The 21054-nt window shown below is 44.3% G+C and overlaps 1 protein-coding gene across 1 annotated transcript in view; it reads left to right on the top strand.

Annotated features, from left to right (window-relative positions):
• Positions 1-21054, top strand: part of PNPT1 (polyribonucleotide nucleotidyltransferase 1) — a 357765-nt gene that overhangs the window by 259228 nt on the left and 77483 nt on the right. Inside the window, exons 19-22 of the mRNA XM_069234364.1 lie at positions 3026-3135; positions 10070-10141; positions 10296-10359; positions 17845-17928. Of these exons, the coding sequence (XP_069090465.1) occupies positions 3026-3135; positions 10070-10141; positions 10296-10359; positions 17845-17928 (330 nt within the window). The remainder of the gene's footprint in view (positions 1-3025; positions 3136-10069; positions 10142-10295; positions 10360-17844; positions 17929-21054) is intronic.

The following is a 21054-nucleotide window of genomic DNA, read 5'->3' as shown; positions in this document are numbered from 1 at the left end:
GCATCAAGGGATGCATGCTGTGACTAAGGCCTGGGGAAGGGCAAACTACATTCCCCAGAAGACCTGTTTTAATCTCCCACCAGGTGATAGCAATGAAAAGCCCTCATTGGGCTTAAAAGCTGTGAGGAACTCATGCAGCGCCGGATGCATGCTGTGAGTGGGACCAGGGGAAGGGCAAACTATATCTCCCAGAAGCCCTGTTTTCATTACCTCTCCCAGAGACTGCATCGGAAGGCGGTGCGCGCCTCCTCCCCTTTTTTATATGGTGGCCCCGGGGCCCATTGAGGGTCAGATTAGGGGGCCATCCACCCCCTTTATCTTTCATGACAGCCCCAGGGGATGGGGTTTTGGGGGTGTCCCTGTGACTTGGGAAGAGGGGCTATGTGCCCTCTCACCTCAGTAAGCTTTTCAGTCACAACGCCCCACATCCCTCTCCTAGGGCCCTGGCCCATTTGGAGGGCAGGGCTATTTTTTGCAGTAGCACAGGAGCCTGCATTTTCTTTTTAAAACAAATTGCTACGAATTTGCAGATCCTCTATGAATTCACAGCACAAAATGTTTAAAAATAAGTTTTTGGCCCTAGGCCAAGACCATAGGGTCTGTTTATCTCTACCCTGCCCTCTATTGTCTTTAAAAAAAAAAATCTAGGCCTCAGGGCTGAGTTCCGAGGCCTAAGATGGCTGCAGCCACATCGTTTTTGATGGATATGCTGGCAGCATGAGATCTGTCAGGTCCGTGAATGCTATGTGGCTTGAAATATACAATGCTGAACGGATTTACACCAAATCACAAAAAACATCCTTTTTGGATCAAGATTAGTAGCTAGCTTTCTGCCACATTTGGTGTAAATTTGCTGAGCATTTTTTGTGGTATCCCTGTTCAATTTTCCTATTGAAAAATTAATAGGGAAAATGCGTGTTTTTTTGTATTGTAAGAGTATTTGCAGCAACGTGTTTTGAGAGGTAGCCAAACAGCCAATTTTCTATGTTTAAAAATATAATGACGTGCCAGTTAGGAAATGTCAGGGAGAACCAATGAGTAAATAACCACTAAAGCAACCCTATCTTCACTGTAAATTAAACACTCTGCCACTGTAGAAGCATTGTATTGTATTTTTAATTAGACATTTTATATGGTGACCTGAAAAAGGGCCTGAAATTTAATTGGCAGAAAAATAAAACGGGAAAGCAGATCTGAAAGCAAAAACAAGATGGAAGTGTCATGAAGGCATATTATGTAAATAAGGGTGAGTCAGGGGGATAATCCCCATAAATAACACAAAAATACATTAACAAGCATTGGCAAAGTCGATAGGTCTCTGCCTTGAAAGGTGGAGCTGTTGAATTTGTCAGTGCTTGTTTTCTTTAGTATTAACTAATGCCAGAATGGCCATCAGTACATCACAGCACATGCACACGCATACAGATTGATTATCAGTCATCCTGGAATGGCTTTTCTATTAACGAAAGGGCCTTCCAAAAGGTGGCATCTATGCACACATTTGTTGCCCCGGCACTGCGTTGCATGCATGCGCATGAAGCCATTCCAAGATGGCTAACAATGTATATGTGTTGTGATGCAGACTTGGCCATTGCCAGTGCAACAACTATTTCAGAACCCTTAAATTAAAAATAAGAATGAAAGTGTGCATGAGTGTGAAAAAAAAGGAAGCAAACAGTTGGATACTACTTTGCATCTGTCTGGCCATCATAATAAAAAAAAGCAATTTAAAAGTAGACAGATGGACCAGTTTGGATAAAGAATACACAGAAGGGTTCGGGCCTTTAGATGTCAGGAGGAACCATCCGATGGAAAGACATACACTCTTATAGAGTCCTGAAAAGAAAAAACAGCATTAGCAAAGCCAGTATGTCTGGGTTTTAATGTGCTAACAAATGTAGAACTAGCACATTATAGTGACTTACACCTTACACAGAAGGTAGTCAGCACAAGATAGGCCTACAGCTAAGTAGTCCCTCATTCTGTTCAATACAGTCACTCGCGTGGAGGCAAACTGATATAAGCAAACAGCCAATATAGTGAGATGAAAGATAAATACTCCACCAGATTGAGCTAAGACGTTATTACCAAAGTATCAGGCAAATGGCTGTAAGAGGCTGTTCGAGGAAAGCCAATGTTTGAAAGGGGCTCAGCCAAAGACCACACTGTGTACGGTAATCAATAGGTCAGTTTGACAGCTGAATTCTCAACTCAGATGTAAAAAGTTATTTCAAGTTAGCAGTGGAAGTATACAACTCATTCAATGAGAACGTTGTGAGACTGAAATGCTCCTGGGCAGGAGATACACAAGAATAGAGAGGAACACCTTCAGTCAAGAGCATAGACCCAAGGTAGGAAACGAAGCCATCTAATCATGAACAGACGGTAAACCGAAAGACCACTCTGGAATGTGTTATGTCATGAAAACAATACTCTGCAACAAGCAGCTAAAACTGTCTGTAGACGAGTCCTAATAATGTATTTAGGAGTGCACAAGTGCGCAGCTCAGGAGATGTCCTGCCATTCATTACAGGTGAAAAAACGAGAATTGAGATTAGATTTAAACAATGTGATCCATCTATTGTTAAAGCAGAAATAGTTAAAAACTTACTGACCGGAAATTATTTACACCACGTTTAATTTCCAAACATTAATTTCTATGTAATTAATGGTCCAGAGGTTAACACCTAGAATAGTTTTTAGTGCTTACAATGTATTTTCAGTTGTCTATGGTAAATTGATTTGTCACCAAGTACTGAAATGTGGTGGTGGTACTGTTGTTATTCAACTCGGTGGTGTTCATTTAATCAATCTCTGAAGAACAAGAAGCAGAGTGAGAATAAAATAATTTAAATGTATGACCTGATTTATGTGAACAGATTTCTTCAAGGTATGCAATCACCCAATTAGCTATTTACTAGTGAAAACCACTGGCTTGATTTACTGTACAGGAAAAGTTTGTAGTTGTATCTGACATTTCATTAAGTTGTATTGCTGTAACTGTTTGTTATACATTTTTAAATAGGTGTGCCAATTTCAGCACCAGTGGCAGGCGTTGCTGTGGGACTAGTTACCAAGTTCAATCCTGAAAAATATGGAGAAATAGTAGATTACCGTTTGCTAACAGATATCCTGGTGAGTGGTACCCTGGAGTGCGCAATATCAGCGGTTCTTATTCTTAGGATGTGACAACAATGTTTCCATCATTTTCTAGGTACCATGAGATTACAAGGATGTTGAAATGAGCATGCAAGAGTTTGATACTAGATGTGTAAAAGAGGGTCTCGGTCACCTTTTGTGTTCAGAAGAAACAATCACCCCATGCCTTTTGCACCTAGATAGTTTTTGCTATTAAACATGTTTCCCAATGGTGCTTTTGGTAGTCATAACAGTATATTTGAAGCTTTTCTCACTGGTGTTTGCCTTAAAGATGCCATCAGTGCTCAACCATTTTCATTGACCTATTGTAGAGGATAAGTAGGGCAAATGTTACCCTTGACAGTTTCAAATTGCACTAGCCCTTGACAGGACTGGCACCTCTTGGAAATATCTTACGTTTTTGGAACTAATCTAATCTGTACGTTTTAGTGAAAGATGGTCCAGCCTGTCACTGTAGGTATAACTAAGCTGTCCAATGCTTTTCTGAGTGTTGTGTGAGGGTGGTCTTAACCCCCATGCTGCTTGTTAGCACTGTTTAATAGTGTCTTCTAAAAGCATATTAAACTGGTAAATCCCATGGTGGGGAAGGAAAAGTTAATTCAATGAAAATCTGTTCTCCTGCATGGGTGTCTTCCCAAGAACCACGTGGAAATAGTTGAACCTCCCATAATTTCAAAGATGTAGGTGGCGATGTATTGTGCTGTAACTAAGAAGTGTGTTTCACTGAAGCACTCTTGTACAATGTGATGCTTTTGAATGAGTGATAACCACTGTGCTTGAAAGTGATGCAATGAGTGTGACCTTATGTCAGTTGTCAGGCATTCTCTTATAAGAGAAAAGGAAAAGATTGAAATGTATTCCTTCTCATCTACTGATATGTATTATAGAAACATATTAACCAAAAAGGATTGCATTCTGAAGTTGTAATGTTACAGGCAAGTGACATTCCCTCATAAGGGATCTTCATTGATAGTCATAAGCACTGAATAGTTCTGCCTACGTGCAGGGATCCCAGATCACTTTTCCTTAATATATCTTCTTAAGTGTAGATGTTCGCCTTTCTTCAGGAAGGCCTGCAGAGTCACTTAAGAAGAAAAACGTAATGCAACCCATAGAAACAGGCTACAATTGCCATATTCTTTAGACTGTACTTATAAAGGGTCCATAATAAATGTATATATATATATATATACATATATATATGTGTGTGTGTGTGTGTGTGTGTGTGTGTGTTTATAGATGTATATAGATGTATATTTATTTATATATAAATAATGTAATGCTGCCACTCAATAAAAACTGCTTAAATCTCCTTCACAAACCGATTTTTGTAAGAGTAGAGAGAAGAAGGATAGCAGGACAATGTATCCCTATAGGTTGTCATGTGAGATTAAAACATCATCTGTGCCTTTAAGGACCCAGGGACCACCAGTGTCCCATCATGTTCAGCAGGTTCTTTTTCAGGCACTTGGTGACAGTATCTTGGTGCAGTGAGGTCAGCTTTTTTTGGCTTTTTCTCTTAAAAAATCGTCAGTGGATTATTTGTGACAACAACTTCATTCAATGTTTTTCATCCCTCCCTTACATTTTCTGACAGACAGTTGTGGTATTTTGTCAAATAAAATGGCTTCTTTATTTGAAAAGTGCCGTGCCTGTGGGAGAAAGAATGCCAAGTCAGACCCTTACAACGTCTGTATCAGTTGCCCTCCACAAAGCCATTTTCCTGACAAATACCAGCACTGTAGGAAGTTTTCAAGGTGATCCCTGAGGGAGAAAGAGAAGTTTGGTTCCATGGCACAGAAGAGCAGCGCAGGTAGCAGGTGCAGTCGGAAGGTGGGACATCAGAGCATGGAGAGGGTCAGTCCTCTACCAGGGCTCTTCCATCTGCTTCTAAGGACCCCAGGCATGAAAGGTCCCAAAAGAGGAGTTTAGACCAAAAACAATGTTGTTCCAGGTTGATGTCAAGAGGATCGACACTGAGACAAGGTAAATCACCTGCTTGCTCACCGTTGAGGGCTGGTTCGACATCGAGGAAGAGGCGAAGGTAGATGTCGAGACAGTGTATGTCGACATCAAAGACGCTTATACCGTCTAGAAAAAGGTTGATATCGGAGTGTGTCAACGTTAAGCAGAGAGATCTATTGCTGTCAAGGAGTCTGTCGAGGCATAGGAGGAGATCGAAGTCAAGGACATTACGACATGAGGAAAGGATGAAGCAGAGACTCATTTCTACATCTCTTGACTCTCAATACTCCAGAGTCTACTCCCCTTCACCAATACTGTTGGCAGACCCTCCTACTCCTCCACCTCCATCTACTTCTCTACTTCCAACACTTCCACCTCCACAGCTTCCACTTCTGGCACCTCTTCCACTTGCGCCAATTCCAACTCCCTCCTGTGGATGCCCCTCTTCTGAGGCCTAGGGTTTCTCCACGTGTTACTTTCAAGAACATACCATCATTCGTGTCATTCCAGAAGCCACAGATCTGGGCATTCTTCAAGGCGCTCTCGTCATCACTACCAGCGGCGTTATTGTTTCCAGAGGGTTCTAACCTCTCACTGGTACCAAGGTCGTCAGCAATCTTGTCAGCAGAGGCATTGCCAAAAATCAGCAGCAAATGCAACCTAGAGGGAGAAACACCCAACAGCCTGCCCCCGGGGGAAAGCCCACAGCAGCTTCAAAACCATTAATTTTTAATTCCCCCTCTTCCGTTAACCCCTCTAGTAAGGGGAAACATTTGCATTTTCTGGCAGAGTGGCAAAACATCACAAGAGATGCCTAGATACTGAATATTATTCGGAATAGTTATTACTCAGATTCACAAGTCCTCCTTTGAATATACCACCAAAGCCATCCAGTCAAAATCTGCAAATGCTGCGATTGGAAGTCAACATCCTTCTCCAAAAGCAGGCGGTGGAGACTTTTTATCTAAAACAACAAAGAACAGGCATTTACACTTGATACTTCCTGGTCAAGGAGAAAGGCCCCAAAAACGAGTTCAGACCCATTCTTGACTTGAAATTGGCTGACAAGTGGATTCAGTGAGAGAACTTTCGAATGTTGGCACAGCATCAGATCTATCCCCAGTTACACCAGGAAGATTGGCTTTGCTCCATAGACATCAAGATGAGTACTTCCATATACCGATAGCCAAGAAGCATTGCACGTTCTTGAGGTTAGTGGTGTATCAAGACCACTATCTATACAAAGTGGTTCCATTTGGCCCCACATCAACACCCAAAACCTTCTCAAAGCACATGGGAGTGGCAGCTGGCCATTTAAGAAAACACTGAATTTTTGTCTGCCCTGTCTAGACGACTGGCTCATCAAGGCGTCGACTCCTCAGGAAACCCTTCTTCATCACCAGTGGAGAAGAGAGGTCCTTCAGGTTAGGTCTCCATATCAACCACGCCAAGTCAACATCTACACCTGCTCAGAAACTGCATTAGATGGGGCCTCCATCTACACCATTAAAGAAAGAGTGTGTCCTTTGGAGGAGAAACTGTTATCAATACATCGTTATCAATACATCAGAAGTATCACTCTCTCATGAAAGCCTCTCATCCCACGGTGAGAACAGAGTCATCTCTCCTCGGCTAAATGGCTTCATGCATCTTAATAACTCTGAATGCCAGTCTCCATAGGCGTCCTCTTCCGGAATGTCTCGCGGATCAATGGGACCAACTCACAGGCGATTGGCAGGAAAGGATAACACTCTTTCTCCCATGCATCGCAGTCCCTGAAATGGTGGTGCTCTCTGAAGAATCTGCTTTAAGGGATGCCATTTCGTCAGGATTTTCCTTCCCAGAGAGTAGTAATTGAGCCTCGTTACTAGGATGGCAAGTGCACATAGATCACCTTCAAATCAATGAACATGGATTCAGAAAGAAATGAAATACCACATCAATATCCTTGAACTGCGCGCAGTTCAGCTGGCACTGAAAGGTTTTCTTCTGTCATTCACAACCAGACCCCTGCTTGTTCAAACGGACAACACAACAATGATGTACTACCTCAAACAGGAAGGGAGAACGAGGACCAGGCCTCCATCCCATGAGGCTCAAACAGTCTAAAAGTCGCTCATAGCCAGAGACCTGAGGATCACGGACTACTCATCTCCTATGTGTCCAAAATGTGCAAGGAAATTCCCTGAGCAGAGTGCTGCAAGAAACTCACGACTGGGTACAACGTGATGATGTTGTGTAGTACATCTTCAGGTTATCGGGCGCTTCCCACATCGATTTTTTCGCAACCGCAGCAAACAAAAAATACCCATGCTTCGGATCAAGGTTTTTCCAACCAGGGACACTGGCCTATGCTATATGGATCGACTGGTCTGGAAAATTTATTTACACCTCCTCCTCTGATCCCCCTAAACCTGTAAGCCCTAAAGCTGTCCTGCTCGAGAGCCAGAATGATCTTGATTGGTCCGGAGTGGCCACATCAGTGGGGGTTCATAGACCTTCTTCGCCAGTCTGAGTGTCCGTATCTCATGCTTCCATGCAGTCCGGATCTTTTAATGAAATTCGGAGGCCAGATGGTTCACCCCAATCTCTCCTCCTTGAATTTGGCAGCATGGCTCCTGAGCTAGTTCAGTATGGACTCTTGAATTTGCCACAGGACTGTATGGACATCCTCAAGGAGGCTAAACGGACATTAGCATGTTCAGCCTACACTTTCAAATTGAAGAAATTTTGAATTTGGTATGCTGACAAGAACATGGACCTTGCAACCTGCCAGGAAGATGTCATTCTTCCTTACTTACTCTGTTTGGCAAAATCTGGCTTACAGTTCTCTTTCATAAAGGTTCATTTAGCACTTGCTACTGCCTGCAGAAAATGTCCTTCACAGACCTCTTTTTTCAAAATCCCAGGCATAAAAGACTTCTTAGTGAGATTAAAGAAGGTTTTTCCTCCCATAAGGCGTCCATCTACTGCTTGGGAGCTCAGTATAGTACTCTCACATCTCATGCAGGCTCCTTTTGAGCCCATTCACAAATCATCTTTGCAACACCTCTTGTGGAAAACTGCTTTCCTTGTAGCAATCACATCTGCACGCAGAGTTAGTGAAATCCAGTCATTGTGTGTTCATGAACCTTACATCGTCTTCCATTCCAATAAGTTAGCAATGAGGATTCATCTAAAATTCTTTCCAAAAGTCATTTCCGATTTTCACGACAGTTATCATACCAACCTTCTTTCAGCATTCTTCCACTCTGGCTGAAAAAAAGCTCCATTCCCTTGACATGAGGCGAGTCTTAAAGTTTTATCCAGAAAAAAACATGACTTTTGCAGTTCTGTTAATGTTGGTCCAGTCTGCACAGGCCTAGCTACTTCCAAACAATCCATCTCCCGATGGATAGTATCCTGCATACTTTTATGCTACTAGAAAACCAACAAGACCTTATTAGCTAGACCTAAGGCACATTCTGCTAGGGGCAAGGCAGCTGCTGCTGCGTTAACGAGAAATGTCCCCATAGCTGAAATTTGCAAAGCAGCTACGTGGAACTCTGTTCACAAAACACTATTGCTTGGACTCTGATGCTAGAGCAGATGCTAAAGTAGGACAGGACTCCCTCAGAATTATTTTTGCTTTAACAGATAGTTCAGTACTTCCTCTGTCTTTTCCACTCCTCTTAGTGGGGATTGGCTTGCTAGTCTGTTCAGTGCTTATAACTATCTATGGAGATCCTCTCAAAGGAGAAGGAATGGTTTCTTACCTGTAATCCCAGTTCTGTTTCAGGAGAATATCCACTGAAGTCATAAGCATCCCTCCCAACTCCCCATGACATGATACTGGGAGTCCCTTGGTCCTTAAAGGCACAGATGCTGTTTGAAACTCACATAATGACAACCGATAGGGCTACACTGTCCTGCTATCCTTCATCTCTCTACTCTTACAAAAAAGGGCTTGTGAAAGAGATTTAAGCTGTTCTTACTGAGTATCAACTAAATTATATACAGTACAGTTAAGTACAATCTGAAGAAATTGGCAATTGTAGCCTATTCCTATAGGCTGCATAATGGTTTTCTTCCTAAGTGATTCTGCAGGCCTTCCCTCAGAAAAACGAACATCTACACTTAATCAAATATGCTATGGAAAAGTGCTCCGGTACCCCTGCACATGGGCGGAACTATTCAGTGTTTATGACTTCAATGGGATTCCCCTAAGACAGAACTGGGATTCAAGGTAAAAAAACATAGTTTTCCTTTACAGGTTTGCAGTGTGTGGCAAGGAAAGAAAGAGTGGCAAAAGCTACTAGTAAATTGAGTTCACAGAAAAACAGTTTGGCAGTGCACAGACGGGCGCTAATGTAAAACTTCTCCATATATTTGTGGCAACAATATGCTATAGAGGAGTAATTAGTGAACTTTTGTATGAAATGCAGTGCATCCAATTATAAATTCAGGGTACTGGTGGTGGCTCGGGACATTGAATGTGGGCATTTCATCAAGACCAGTTTGCTGCTTGCACAAGATCCATGCAGGCACTTGGATGTAAGTGACATTGAGAATAATCACTGTCTGCTGAAAAAAAAAAAACTCCATTCAATCCCCATACATGAGGCCTGTCCTCATACTGTACCTAATTGTGGCCAAGAGAAACATATCTCAAAAGTATGGTGCAAACAGGCTTCCAGACATAGAGAGCTGAAAGAATGATATGGATTGGTCCTTGCTGGCGGAGAAATAAACATATGAGGGGTGGGAATGTCTGAAAAATTGGGCAAACATCTGTCAGCAATGGCAAAAGTATAGAGGGGCATTGAGCGGTGTTTTAGCATCTAAGAAGTTGAGAGGGGATGTCATACCTGATATTGGAAGCCACAGAAATAAGAGGAAAAGGCTACACTGATTAAAACAAGACTGTAATATACAGAGCTTCTTTCTTTTTGTTATCGTCCAACAGGGAATTGAGGATTACAATGGCGATATGGACTTCAAAATGGCAGGGACTAGTAAAGGAATAACTGCATTACAGGTATTGGATTTTTTCTGTTCTACCTTCCATGTTAATTGTCTGAATGCACGTAGAGGTATTCTGTACCTATAACCTTCCTGGAAAGCAAAGAAGCACTCTAAAAATTTCTGCACTTGTGCTGTGTTTATGGAATCTTGTATCTGTTTAATGACAGGCAGACATCAAGATCCCAGGTCTTCCCCTAAAAATTGTGATGGAAGCCATCCAACAAGCCACAGGTAAGTGTTGGCTGTAATTGTTAAATAACGGCATCTACAACAAATAAGGATTGCTCAGCAGAGCACAAGGGGACTCATGTTCTGTCTATGGAACTGTAGACTTTCAGTTGAATCAGTAACTGCTGTTTTACAACATTCTATTTTCAGTAGCTAGTGGTAACTCTTCATCACCCATTGCCACCTCCTCCAAATGTGAGATTATCTGTGGGTTACCTTTTAACCAGTAGTTTGTCATTTTTGCCACTGACCCAAATGGCTCTCCTTTTCCGGTGGGGAGAGGGCAAATGCATGTTCAATTACAGATTGTAATATATAGTACTTAGCTCATGGATAATATTGAAATGTCTTGCATCCATTAAACAAAATATCAGTTTAGGAACACTGACCTTGAATAAGGGAGTTAGTAAGAGTAGACCTTCACAAGCCAAGCATGTTTTGTCTTCTAGCTATCAGAGCTTGTCTGTGAAATACAAATATCTAATAAGCAACAGTCCTCTTGAACTACATTCAAAGGTGAAGGCACACAATTGAACTGTCTCTTGGAGAGATACATTCTGGCCAATTTAGGATCAGCTACACAACTGAATTGCCCCTTGAACAAACTATATACTCTTGCTAACCACTATAGGATCAGTATATCCGGGAAACAAATAGCATTATCATGTTTGAGGTGTGAATATTCATAAACATTGCTACTTACCATTTAACATCCCCAGTTAAACTCCATCCTAGGGTAACTAAGACAGAAAAAACATCTCCCTCAATTAGTCAAGAACTGATGATAAACAATTTTTTGGGAAAGCCACTGGATACCCTGTGTCTGAAACAGGATCACACCATATTCCTTTTAGGCTAGAGGATTAACCTTCTGATTTTCCAGAAAATCTGATGAATTTCTTCCATGACCATGTCTGCAATGTGTAGTCAGCTTTCCATTCCTGCCTCTCTATCAGTTTGTACATAAATGAAAAGTTCCTGTGTAATGTAACATAAAGTTTCAATTCTATTAAGGACACAGAAGCGAGGATTAGGATTCTTTCTTCGTTTATTCCATTAGCTGCCTTGTCAAAAAACACACAACTAATTTCATTTCCCAAAAACCCAGTGACAATGAAGATTAAAGAAAGTAATGTCCAATGACCTATCAGGAACTAGGGAGCGCCGTCATGCGCTGTTGTCTCTCTTGATCTCTTTCTTCCTGCTACAGATGCCGACCATGGAAGATTCTACTCCTGTTTAGAAGACTCAGTTCCTACAAAATCCAGAGAGCACTTTTCAATGCATATGGACACTTACCATCAAAAGTAAATAAACCCAAGAGTACAACCCAAAAAGGTGTTGATCATTCAGTTTTAACATGTTAGCATTACCATACTGTGAAACCTGCTATCAAGATGGCTCCAAAAGAGCATTACATACATCTATATTCAGATCCAATGACTCCGGGTGGGGTATGAATTACCATCATGCGGGCTAATCCTCATCTATGGTTGTTCACATTTTCTCTGCATGTACTAGCACCTAAATTGCATTATTTTCAGAAAATAAGTTATTTGTACTAACATGTACACAGTGGCTGGTCAGGTTTACAGCAGTATAGTGGACCAAACTACATTGTGGCTTCATTTGTTTTCTGTGTGAGAGGTTGTAAGACTTCTAGTTGCAGATTCCTTAACTTAGAATTTCCCCCAGTTGTCAGTCTGGATGCAGAGATTTTTTCTCGAGCAGTACCTCTGCATGCCGTTAGGTGGGTTGGTCAGCTCCACGTCAGTTATTGGCGCCGTCCACGCCGGATATGATGTCACAGGATCCATATAGGTGCCACCCTGGCATGCTGACATCAGTTCTTTTCTTTCTGCGCCAACCTACTCGCAGATCCGAAGAAGACTGCCCCCTCATGCATTTTTTGGCTGGACTTTTGGTGAAGCTTTTTGGACTTTCTGGTGCGTCGAGATGTCACAGAAGACCGGATTCAAGCCTTGAGACTCCTGTCACCGGATGATGTCCGTGACGGATCCCCACCTCGTGTGTCTCTGATGTTTGGAGCGCGACCACGAACCACAGTCATGCTCTAAGTACTGGGCCCTAAACCCGAAGGCTTTGAGGGAACGGTCCCTAAAGCTACTTGCAGCCCATCGCTTGGCTCTGCGCTGCTCCCAGTGTCATTCAGGAGTAAGGTCCCGAGACTGCTCACCGAGCCCACACTCTTCGTCGTCCTACTCCAAGTCCCCGGAACGTTCAGGAAAGCACAAGAAAAAGTAATAGAAGAGCAAGCCTTCTTTGTCTTCATCCCATCGGTCAGCTGACGCAACGCGGGAAAAGGAGCATTGTCGCTCTAGGCCACTGTCCTCGGAGCATACTTCTGGGTTGGCTCCGTGCCTACCCAACTTTCCGGGAGCCGGAGCCACCCCTGCCCAGCTGTGTGAGTTTTACGAGGCTGTCGTCTCATCTTTGGGCCGTCAGATCCCACCCGAGCACCTTTATTCCCCACAGGGTCAACAGGATCCACTCAGGTTCTGCGCCGGCGGCTTCTGCCTTGCCTCCAGAGGGCATCCAGGGATCCGTTCCCAGATCCGAACCAGCGTTGTTGGCCACCTCAACCTTCCCCATTGAAGGTTAAGACATTGACGCCCCCAACGCCGCCCAGGCCTGCGGTTTGTGTCGATCTCATACTCATTCCCGACTCAGACAGTGCCCGCTACCTGATTAGAACATCAAGAAAAGGAGCAGTGTGAGGCGCCTCAGAAATACATTCTTCTCCGTTATGCACTCCACTCCAACAGAGGCAGACAAATTCTTGAGCAATGCCTTGACTCCCTGCTTTTAATCAGAAGTGATATCTATCAGGAGTATGTTCTGCACCTTCACCAGGTCCTTCCTCACCCTCGTACTTCTCACCACAGAACTAATTCATGTGGTTCGCAGCATCACGTGTTTCTGTGCCCACTCTGACACTTTCTACTGCTTCCTTGCTAAGTCACTACCCGTACCACCAAGGGTCCTGTATTTCTCACCTCTCTTTTCAACCATTTTTTTTCTTGCTAGAATCTACACAGAATAGTTTAAATCAGAAATTGCATGGCTTGAGCCTAGCAGCTTCTAGCGTGGGGGGGTTCTCTGGAGCTCTCTATGGCTTTAGCTATGGGGCTGTGTACACCTTCCCACCTGGCAATATTTTTGTCTCTTGTAACGTGGAGTTCTGGCAAAATTCCTCCAACCACTGTGTGGCTGAGGTTTTAACGTGTACAGCTCGAAAACAGTAGGTTGGCGAGTTAGATTTGGTGTCACCTAGTGTGATTTGCGGTCACTAGGAGAGCACCTGCAAGATTTCTCCAATACACAGTCGCTCGCAGGTGTTCACAACTGTTGCCAGTCAGAAAGCTGCAGCTCAAGTAGAAAATCTACTCGAGTGGCAGCAAAATCAACTTGTGAAGCTGTGCTCTCTGGCGCGCCACATCGTGCCGTTCTCGCGGATTTTTCAGTACGGAATGAGCTCCTGGTGTAAATCACAGCATAAGCAGTCCAATATGCCTATTTCCGCCCATTCGCTAAATTCCGGAGAATCTTGCAGAGCTGTTTTGTAACTCTTCGGAATTATAGTGAGTAAAACTCAGCGAGTTCCACCCAGGCCTAGACGTAATATGGCAGTGAGGGAGTGAGCAGATGGATGGGGAGTGTTGGTTGAGAGCCTCTTACAGAAATAGGGCTCTCACACACCTGAAGATGATGGGTCAAGGACCTTCTTATGCAGACATGAGCCACAACCAATGCACAGTTAGGACTAAATGAGCCCCAAGGAGAACAAGCAACTTAGCATTCGTCCTGAACAAAGGGCACTTTAGGACTTAAAACGCAGAGATTAATACACCTTTTGGGAGACGTTTAGTATTTGGCGCATATGCCAGTGTATATAAAATACTCTTATACAATGTTCCACTTATGTATTTCACTTATTTAATAACCCAGTACCATACAATTTCAGAATGTTTTGACGTACACAGTAATCTAACATTTAACCACTGGGTTGGCAAATACATGGGCTTGGCATGTGAAGGGTCATGGGTCAAGTGTGTGCCATATGTGATACTGGCGGAAATACGAGTTAGGAGAAGGAAAAAAAGCCAGTGTACATCGAAGTATGATGGATTGTAATTATACCTTGATAGTAGTCATTGGTTGTTAGAAATGGGGTTTCTGGTTGGCTGGGTATGCCCCTAAGCCAGACAGAACCCATCCACTCTAGTCAGAGCAGGGGAGTTACACATGCGAGATAACCCCTGCTCACCCCCTTGGTAGCTTGGCACGAGCAGTCAGGTTTATCCCAGGGACAATGTGTAAACCGATTGCACAATACACACAACACATGTGACTCACTATTTACACCACAAGAGAAACACAACACCAAGTTATATAAAAATAAACTGTACTGTACACAACATCATTAGACCAAACACAGCATGTCAGAATACCCTGCTACACAAGCAGTTGTCAGAACATTACTCAGTATTATTACTGTGCAAAAGCCAGCAGTAGTCACATGAAACACATAGGTTACTGGTTATTCTGTAACATAAGCATTAGTCAGGAAAACTTTGTTATCACCAAAATGCACATATTATGGTAAAACACCTATCACCAGAATAGCCAAACAACATAATGAATGTCCATAAAAATGAAACATCCGAGGAGCACATGGCAGGTCATGAAACATTCCTTATATGCTCATGTTATCATCACCACTGTACCACTTTATCATGACTGCACCTGCGATTAAACATCACTCGGAAACACACATAGTGCAGTGAACACATACATACAGAGGCCTCAACATTTGGGCATCTGGCAGTAGAAAACATGTTGTCCATATGTAGGGCAGGGCGCACCTGCTATGCTATCATACAAGGAGTGGTATCACAGACACCCGGTCTATCATGGGAGCTCCTGCGCTCCTATCAGGAGGAATGCAGTACTTATAATCCCGAGGGGTTGGCATGCTCCTATCGCAACAAAAGTTGGCACCAGCGTAAAAAGGCTGGACACGCACGGGAACCTTTTTCGAGGGTCTCCACCCCGGCCTCCCAGCTGGAATCCTGGCAAAATGGGGCCGAGACCTAAACAGGGGCTTACCCTCGTTCACCAGGGTCCTGCACCTGGAGGTGCCCCAATTCTCAGACGGGGGTCACCTTGTCTCCTTAACTGTCAGCAAGGCGGGGCCTCCGTCAGTGCTTGTGAGGAACAGAGGCGTACACAGCCTCCCGTGCCTCAGGGGACCAAGGCCGCAATGCTTCCTCCTTCATGGGACCCTGGGGAGGCCCAGCCCCTCTCCCACCACGGACCTGGGCTGCCCACAGAAGGGAAGCTGCAGCCCGTGTGCCACCCAGCTTCCATTCGGTCTCCTGGGGGCCGCGGCAGTGAACGCACCTGGAGTGGGTGCCTGCCTTTCCCCCAGGGGCACTACTGACAGTGCTCCTGTGCACCAGGGGCCCCAAACAATGCGCACTTGCCTGCGCTCTCCGGGACCCGTCTGCAGCTATCGCCACGGGTTCTCCTTCGTTTGGTCTTCATTCTTTGCCGGCGAAGGGGGAGCACACATGCTGCAAACTAAGCACTTTCCTCGTGCCGGATCTTCGGGCAACTTGGAGCGGTTTCTCTGCTTTCGAAGCAACTTCGGTAATGGCAGCTCTCTCCATGTGTTAGCTCATAAAAATATAGTGCTCCTCTCATGCTGGGCACTAGAAGACAACGCGCCCTTCCATTAGTTGAAAAAAGATGCAAGGGAACAGGGGGCACACCACCCAGCCCCTCGAGACAACAGATAGGGCACTGGGTGGCAGGGCCCCAGCAATCAGGCCAGCACAAGGTCCAAGAAGCAGTGGCAGTCCCTCTTAGTCACCTAGCAGGTCATAGGTCAGCACACGAGCAGCAGTCCCAAAGCTGTTCCTGACGAGTCCTGCCAGCAGCATCCCGTGTCCAAGTCAGTCCATTAGTGTCTCTCTTAACTTGGGAGAAAACCCCCTGTATTTATACTCAGTTTTGCACAACCTTTACAAAATGGGTGAGAAGAGGTTCCAACCAGCCCTAACTGGTTGTAGGAGTGTCCCCTTTCTCCTCCAGCACGGGCACCAGACATCGGGTTGGGGGGAACGAGCCCTTTGTGTGAGATCAGGGCACAGCCTTTACAAATGCAGGTGTGGTTTAAACCAGTTACAACTGGTTCTGGGAGTGTCCCCTCTCTCCTCCAGCACAGGCTCCAAACTTCAGTTGGGGGTAAACGAGCCCTTTTGTGTGAGGCCAGGGTTCAGCCCCTACAGATGAAAGTGTGCCCGCCTCTCCTTCTCTCAGCCCAGGAAGACTATTCAGTATGCAGATGCACCTCCGTGACACCTGCACCCTCCCTGTGTACAGGCTGTCTGAAGTGTATGCACAAAGCCCAGCTGTAACTCTGCCCCAGACGTGGATTGGAGCCAAGCTGCAAAACACCAGAATAATGAGCTCAGAGAAATACTCACTTTCTAGAAGTGGCATTTCTATAACGGTAATAAAAAATCCACCCACACCAGTAAGCAGCATTTCTCACTACCATTACAACCATACCAAACATGCCTATGCTACCCCTCATAGATCAGACAATACCCCCTAGACATATGGCAGGGCATTTCCAATGCAATACTCTGAGCAAGGCAGCACACACAGCAGTAAGAAACCAAATAGGCTGTTTGTCACCATACAAGCAGGCACATGTTCTGCCTCTTACATACATAGCACCCTGCTCATAGGGATAGTTAGGGACTACCTTAGGGGTTACTTGCATGTAGTACCAGGGGAGATCCAGGCCTGGCAAGTAAATTTAGATGCCAGGTCCCTGTAGCAGGAAACTGCATGCAGGTCCTGCTCTAGCAGGCCTGAGACAGGTTTGAAAGTCTACTTCTGTGGGTGGCACAAGCAGCGCTGCAGGCCCACTAGTAGCATTTAATTTACAGGCCATGGGTATAGCGATATCACTGTACAAGGGACTTGCAGATAAATTAAATGTGCCAAATAGGTGTAAGGTGTAAGTTAAACATTCCAACTTTAGAAGGGAGATCACCTGCACTTTAGCACTGATCAGCAGTGATAAAGTGCTCAGAGTCCTAGAGCCAACAACAAGATGTCAGAAAAAATAGGAGACAGGCAAAATGTTTGGGGATGACCCTGTAAAAAGGGCCAGGTCCAACAGTGGTGGTTGGATAATGAGGAAGAAAATATATCTTTAACATGGGAGCAGTTAGAGTGGTAGAAATCACATATCCATTGCTGTGACTCAATAAACAAACCTACTGTCAAGGGTTTGTTTAAAGGGTGTTATGTACACGAGCAATTAGAGTGCCATGTAGTCCAAGATTTATCGTTTCAGCTGCCTGGTATCTACTAATGATTGCCTTTGTAAAATCAAGGTGCCACTCCACATTGGATGCTGAATTATTATTAATAACTTTATTTCCGCAGTTGCAAAGAAAGAAATATTACAGATTATGAGCAAAACTATTGCAAAACCCAGACCAAACAGAAAAGAGAATGGACCAGTTGTAGGTAAGATTTTAACACCTGTTTTTTTTTTGTGGTTATATGAAAAATGAATGTGCCTCAGTGCAGGCATGTTTCTTATGCAACATAGCAGTTGATTAGCTGTGTGCTTAGCCAGCATGCCCCTTCTGGTTAGGTGATTATCACCAAATATGGTCTTGTGAGCACAATGCGCTACTTGATATCAATGCATGTTCCTCAAATAGTCAGTCATCGTTTTCAATGACTGCCTACAGATTTTGAAAAGTGGACCTCATTAATTGAAAATTGCAAAGCTGGTATTTTGAACTCTGAGATCCAAAGTTAAAGATCAGAAACCTTTGCAGTCATACTGGCCTTTTTCAAATATTAAACTTGGGTGAGTTGGTAGAAACCATATTTTAAGGCAAGCACCTACATTTGAAAGAAGACCTATTCGAGTTTCTACTAGCTGTGCCTAAATGGATGCTCAATGGGTGTACCGCTCTCCTTAGGTGAGCAGTGTCATGGGACCTGCTTAAGATTGCTTATAACGTCCTAGCAGACAACGTATATTGTCTGGAAGCGTCCCACATAGTGACTTTTACCTTGAAGGTTATGGGAATTTTAGCAGGAGTCCCACTAGGCTCAGATTGTGTTAACCACCATTTTTTCTTTGTCACCGATGTCCTGGGGTTTACCTTTATTATTGAACTCAATACTAAGCACCCATTAAACCAGATTAGCAGTTTACCTTCATGATAGCAAAGTCGAGCAGTCCAAGGCTAACACAGAGAGGTGGTGTGGGTCAGAGACTCAAATTCAATACACCAACTAAAATAAGTTAATAATTCAGTATCCTGCCAGTGCTTAGCCTTTGAAAAGGAAAATAACTTTATGAAAAGAACATCCAACATAGTACTGCATTTAATGTTTCTGAAGCTGAAAATTCATTTTGGCATTACCCTTCAGTGGTTACTGGTGGAGAGGACTAGGTTGTTCCTGTGGGGCAATCACGTGGCATACTCATAGGGACAAAATTCCAAATTATTCTCTGTGATTGCCTCTCAGCAGAGATACTGGAAGTCTTTCGACGGCTACTGACCCAGTCTTTGATCAGTTCTGGCTATTTCTCCCGTTTCCATTAATATGGACATCTTTTCCCAATTTTGGGTTCCCCTGGGTTGAACGAACAGTGTCTTTTGTTGTCATCTCAGTTATTGAATAGGGCAGATAGCCAGTATATTTCTACTGTTTCATTTGCACTGGAGGAGGCTACAGTGGAGTTGCAGTTTTCGCAGATAGGCAGATCTGCTGACGTCGGGTGGTCCTTGGGCCCAGACACAACTTCGACTACACAAATAAGCTAGGTGCCCACCCCTGATGAATACCGAGATCCTAATTCAGTCAACCAGCTGATGGAGCACCCCAGATGGCACTTGTGGACTCTACAGTAGGGTTTTAAATGTAAGTGGGCTCAGCACCAAGGAAGCCTGCCAGACTTCATCCAGGTTTCAGAGGAGACTGTGAAAGACCTGCAGCAGTGGCTGCTTGACCACAGTTGGACTGGCAGCAGGTCCTTCTCCCTACCCCACCCAGAGTTGACAATTGTGACGGATGTATTGTTTCTGGTTTGAGGATGTCACCTGAGGGATGTGGAGATCAGAGGTCCCACTTCCTCATCAATCTCCTTGAGTTGCAAGTGATTCAGTTGGCACTAAAGGCATTCCTCCCATCATCAGTGGGGGCTAGTTCAGGTTCTCAAGGACAATACCACCGCCATGTGGCACTGCAACAAACAGAACAGATTGGGGTCTTATGCGCTGTACCAGAAGGCTCTACCCCTCTGGAATTTGCCGAGCAGTGAAGGCATCTCCCTGGTAGCCAACCATCTTGCCGGATGTTTGCATGCCAGAACTGACAAACTCCACCAGCATTTCCCAGCTGAGCACAAATGGCAGTTATTCTCAGAGGTGGTGCAGGAGGTCCTCCAGCAGTGGGGTCGGGACCCTGTCTTGATCATTTCGCAACCACCGATAACATGCAGTGTTCAAGTTTTGTGCACTGGAGTTCTCAAGACAACTCTTTCTTGGAGACATGTTCAATTTACAGTGGAGCTTGGGACTCCTGTATGCCTTCCTTCCCTGACCTCTCCTCCCCAAAGTTCTGAATAAGGTCAGGAATGAATGGGCCCAAGTCATCTTAATGGCTCTGGATTGCGCCAAGAAAGTGTGGCACCTGGAACTTCTGGGCATGAGCATCTGTCCCTCAATCAGGTTGCCGCTTCAGGAGGATTTTCTGCTGCAGCAGCAAGGCAGAGTCCTACACCTAGGCCTGCACAATCTACTCCTCCCTGCATAGAGATTGAGCAGCGACATCTGACTGCATTAAATCTCCCACCAGAGTTAGTGAATGTCATCTTGGTGACCAGATGTTTAGCCACAAAAAGCATTTGTACTGGATGCGGGAAGACGTTTGCGGCTTTGTATACTTCTCATCAGATAGACCCACTGAGAGTCAAATTGTCGGATGTGTTTGTTTCTACTGTCTTTGGCTCATCAAGAACTTGTTGTGGCCACAATTAAATGTTTTTTATCAGTCTTGTTGGCCCCTTTTCTGTTAACTGGATCAATCATTGTTGTTTAAATCACCTGTTGTGATGCATTCTCTAAAAGGGTTACTCCACATGTTTCTGCTCAAACAATTTGTGATGCTACAGTACCCCATTGAAGCTAATGAAGCTAATGCACAGCTGCCTACTTCGTTGTTTTTTTTTTACTCTGAGCATGGTCTTTCTCATAGCAGTAACATCAGCTTTGTTGCATGAGTGAGTTGTACGTGCTTTCAACCATATACCACCTTTTTTCTGGACAAACTTGTGCTGTGGACTTGGCCTGCCCAAGATTGTGATGCCTTTTCATATCGGACACTAGTCCTTCCCCCTTGCGGAACTCTTTGCTCTGCCTCATCCCTCAAAAGATGAAGAAATACTTGCTTGTTTACATCACAAAAGAGCTTTGAGTTTCTACACTGATTGCACCAAGGACCATCGGGTGAACGATGAGCGCTTTGTGAACCTTGTGTGAGCAAATAAGGGTAAGGCAGTGCAGAAAAGTACAATTTCAAGGTGGATAGACTTCTGCATCAAAGTCTACTACACACTAGCTAAGAAGC

Source organism: Pleurodeles waltl, chromosome 5 (genome assembly GCF_031143425.1).
Source record: "Pleurodeles waltl isolate 20211129_DDA chromosome 5, aPleWal1.hap1.20221129, whole genome shotgun sequence".
NCBI classification, from domain to species: domain Eukaryota; kingdom Metazoa; phylum Chordata; class Amphibia; order Caudata; family Salamandridae; genus Pleurodeles; species Pleurodeles waltl.
Note: the sequence above shows the minus strand (reverse complement) of the source record. Positions and strands in the feature narration are given on the sequence as shown.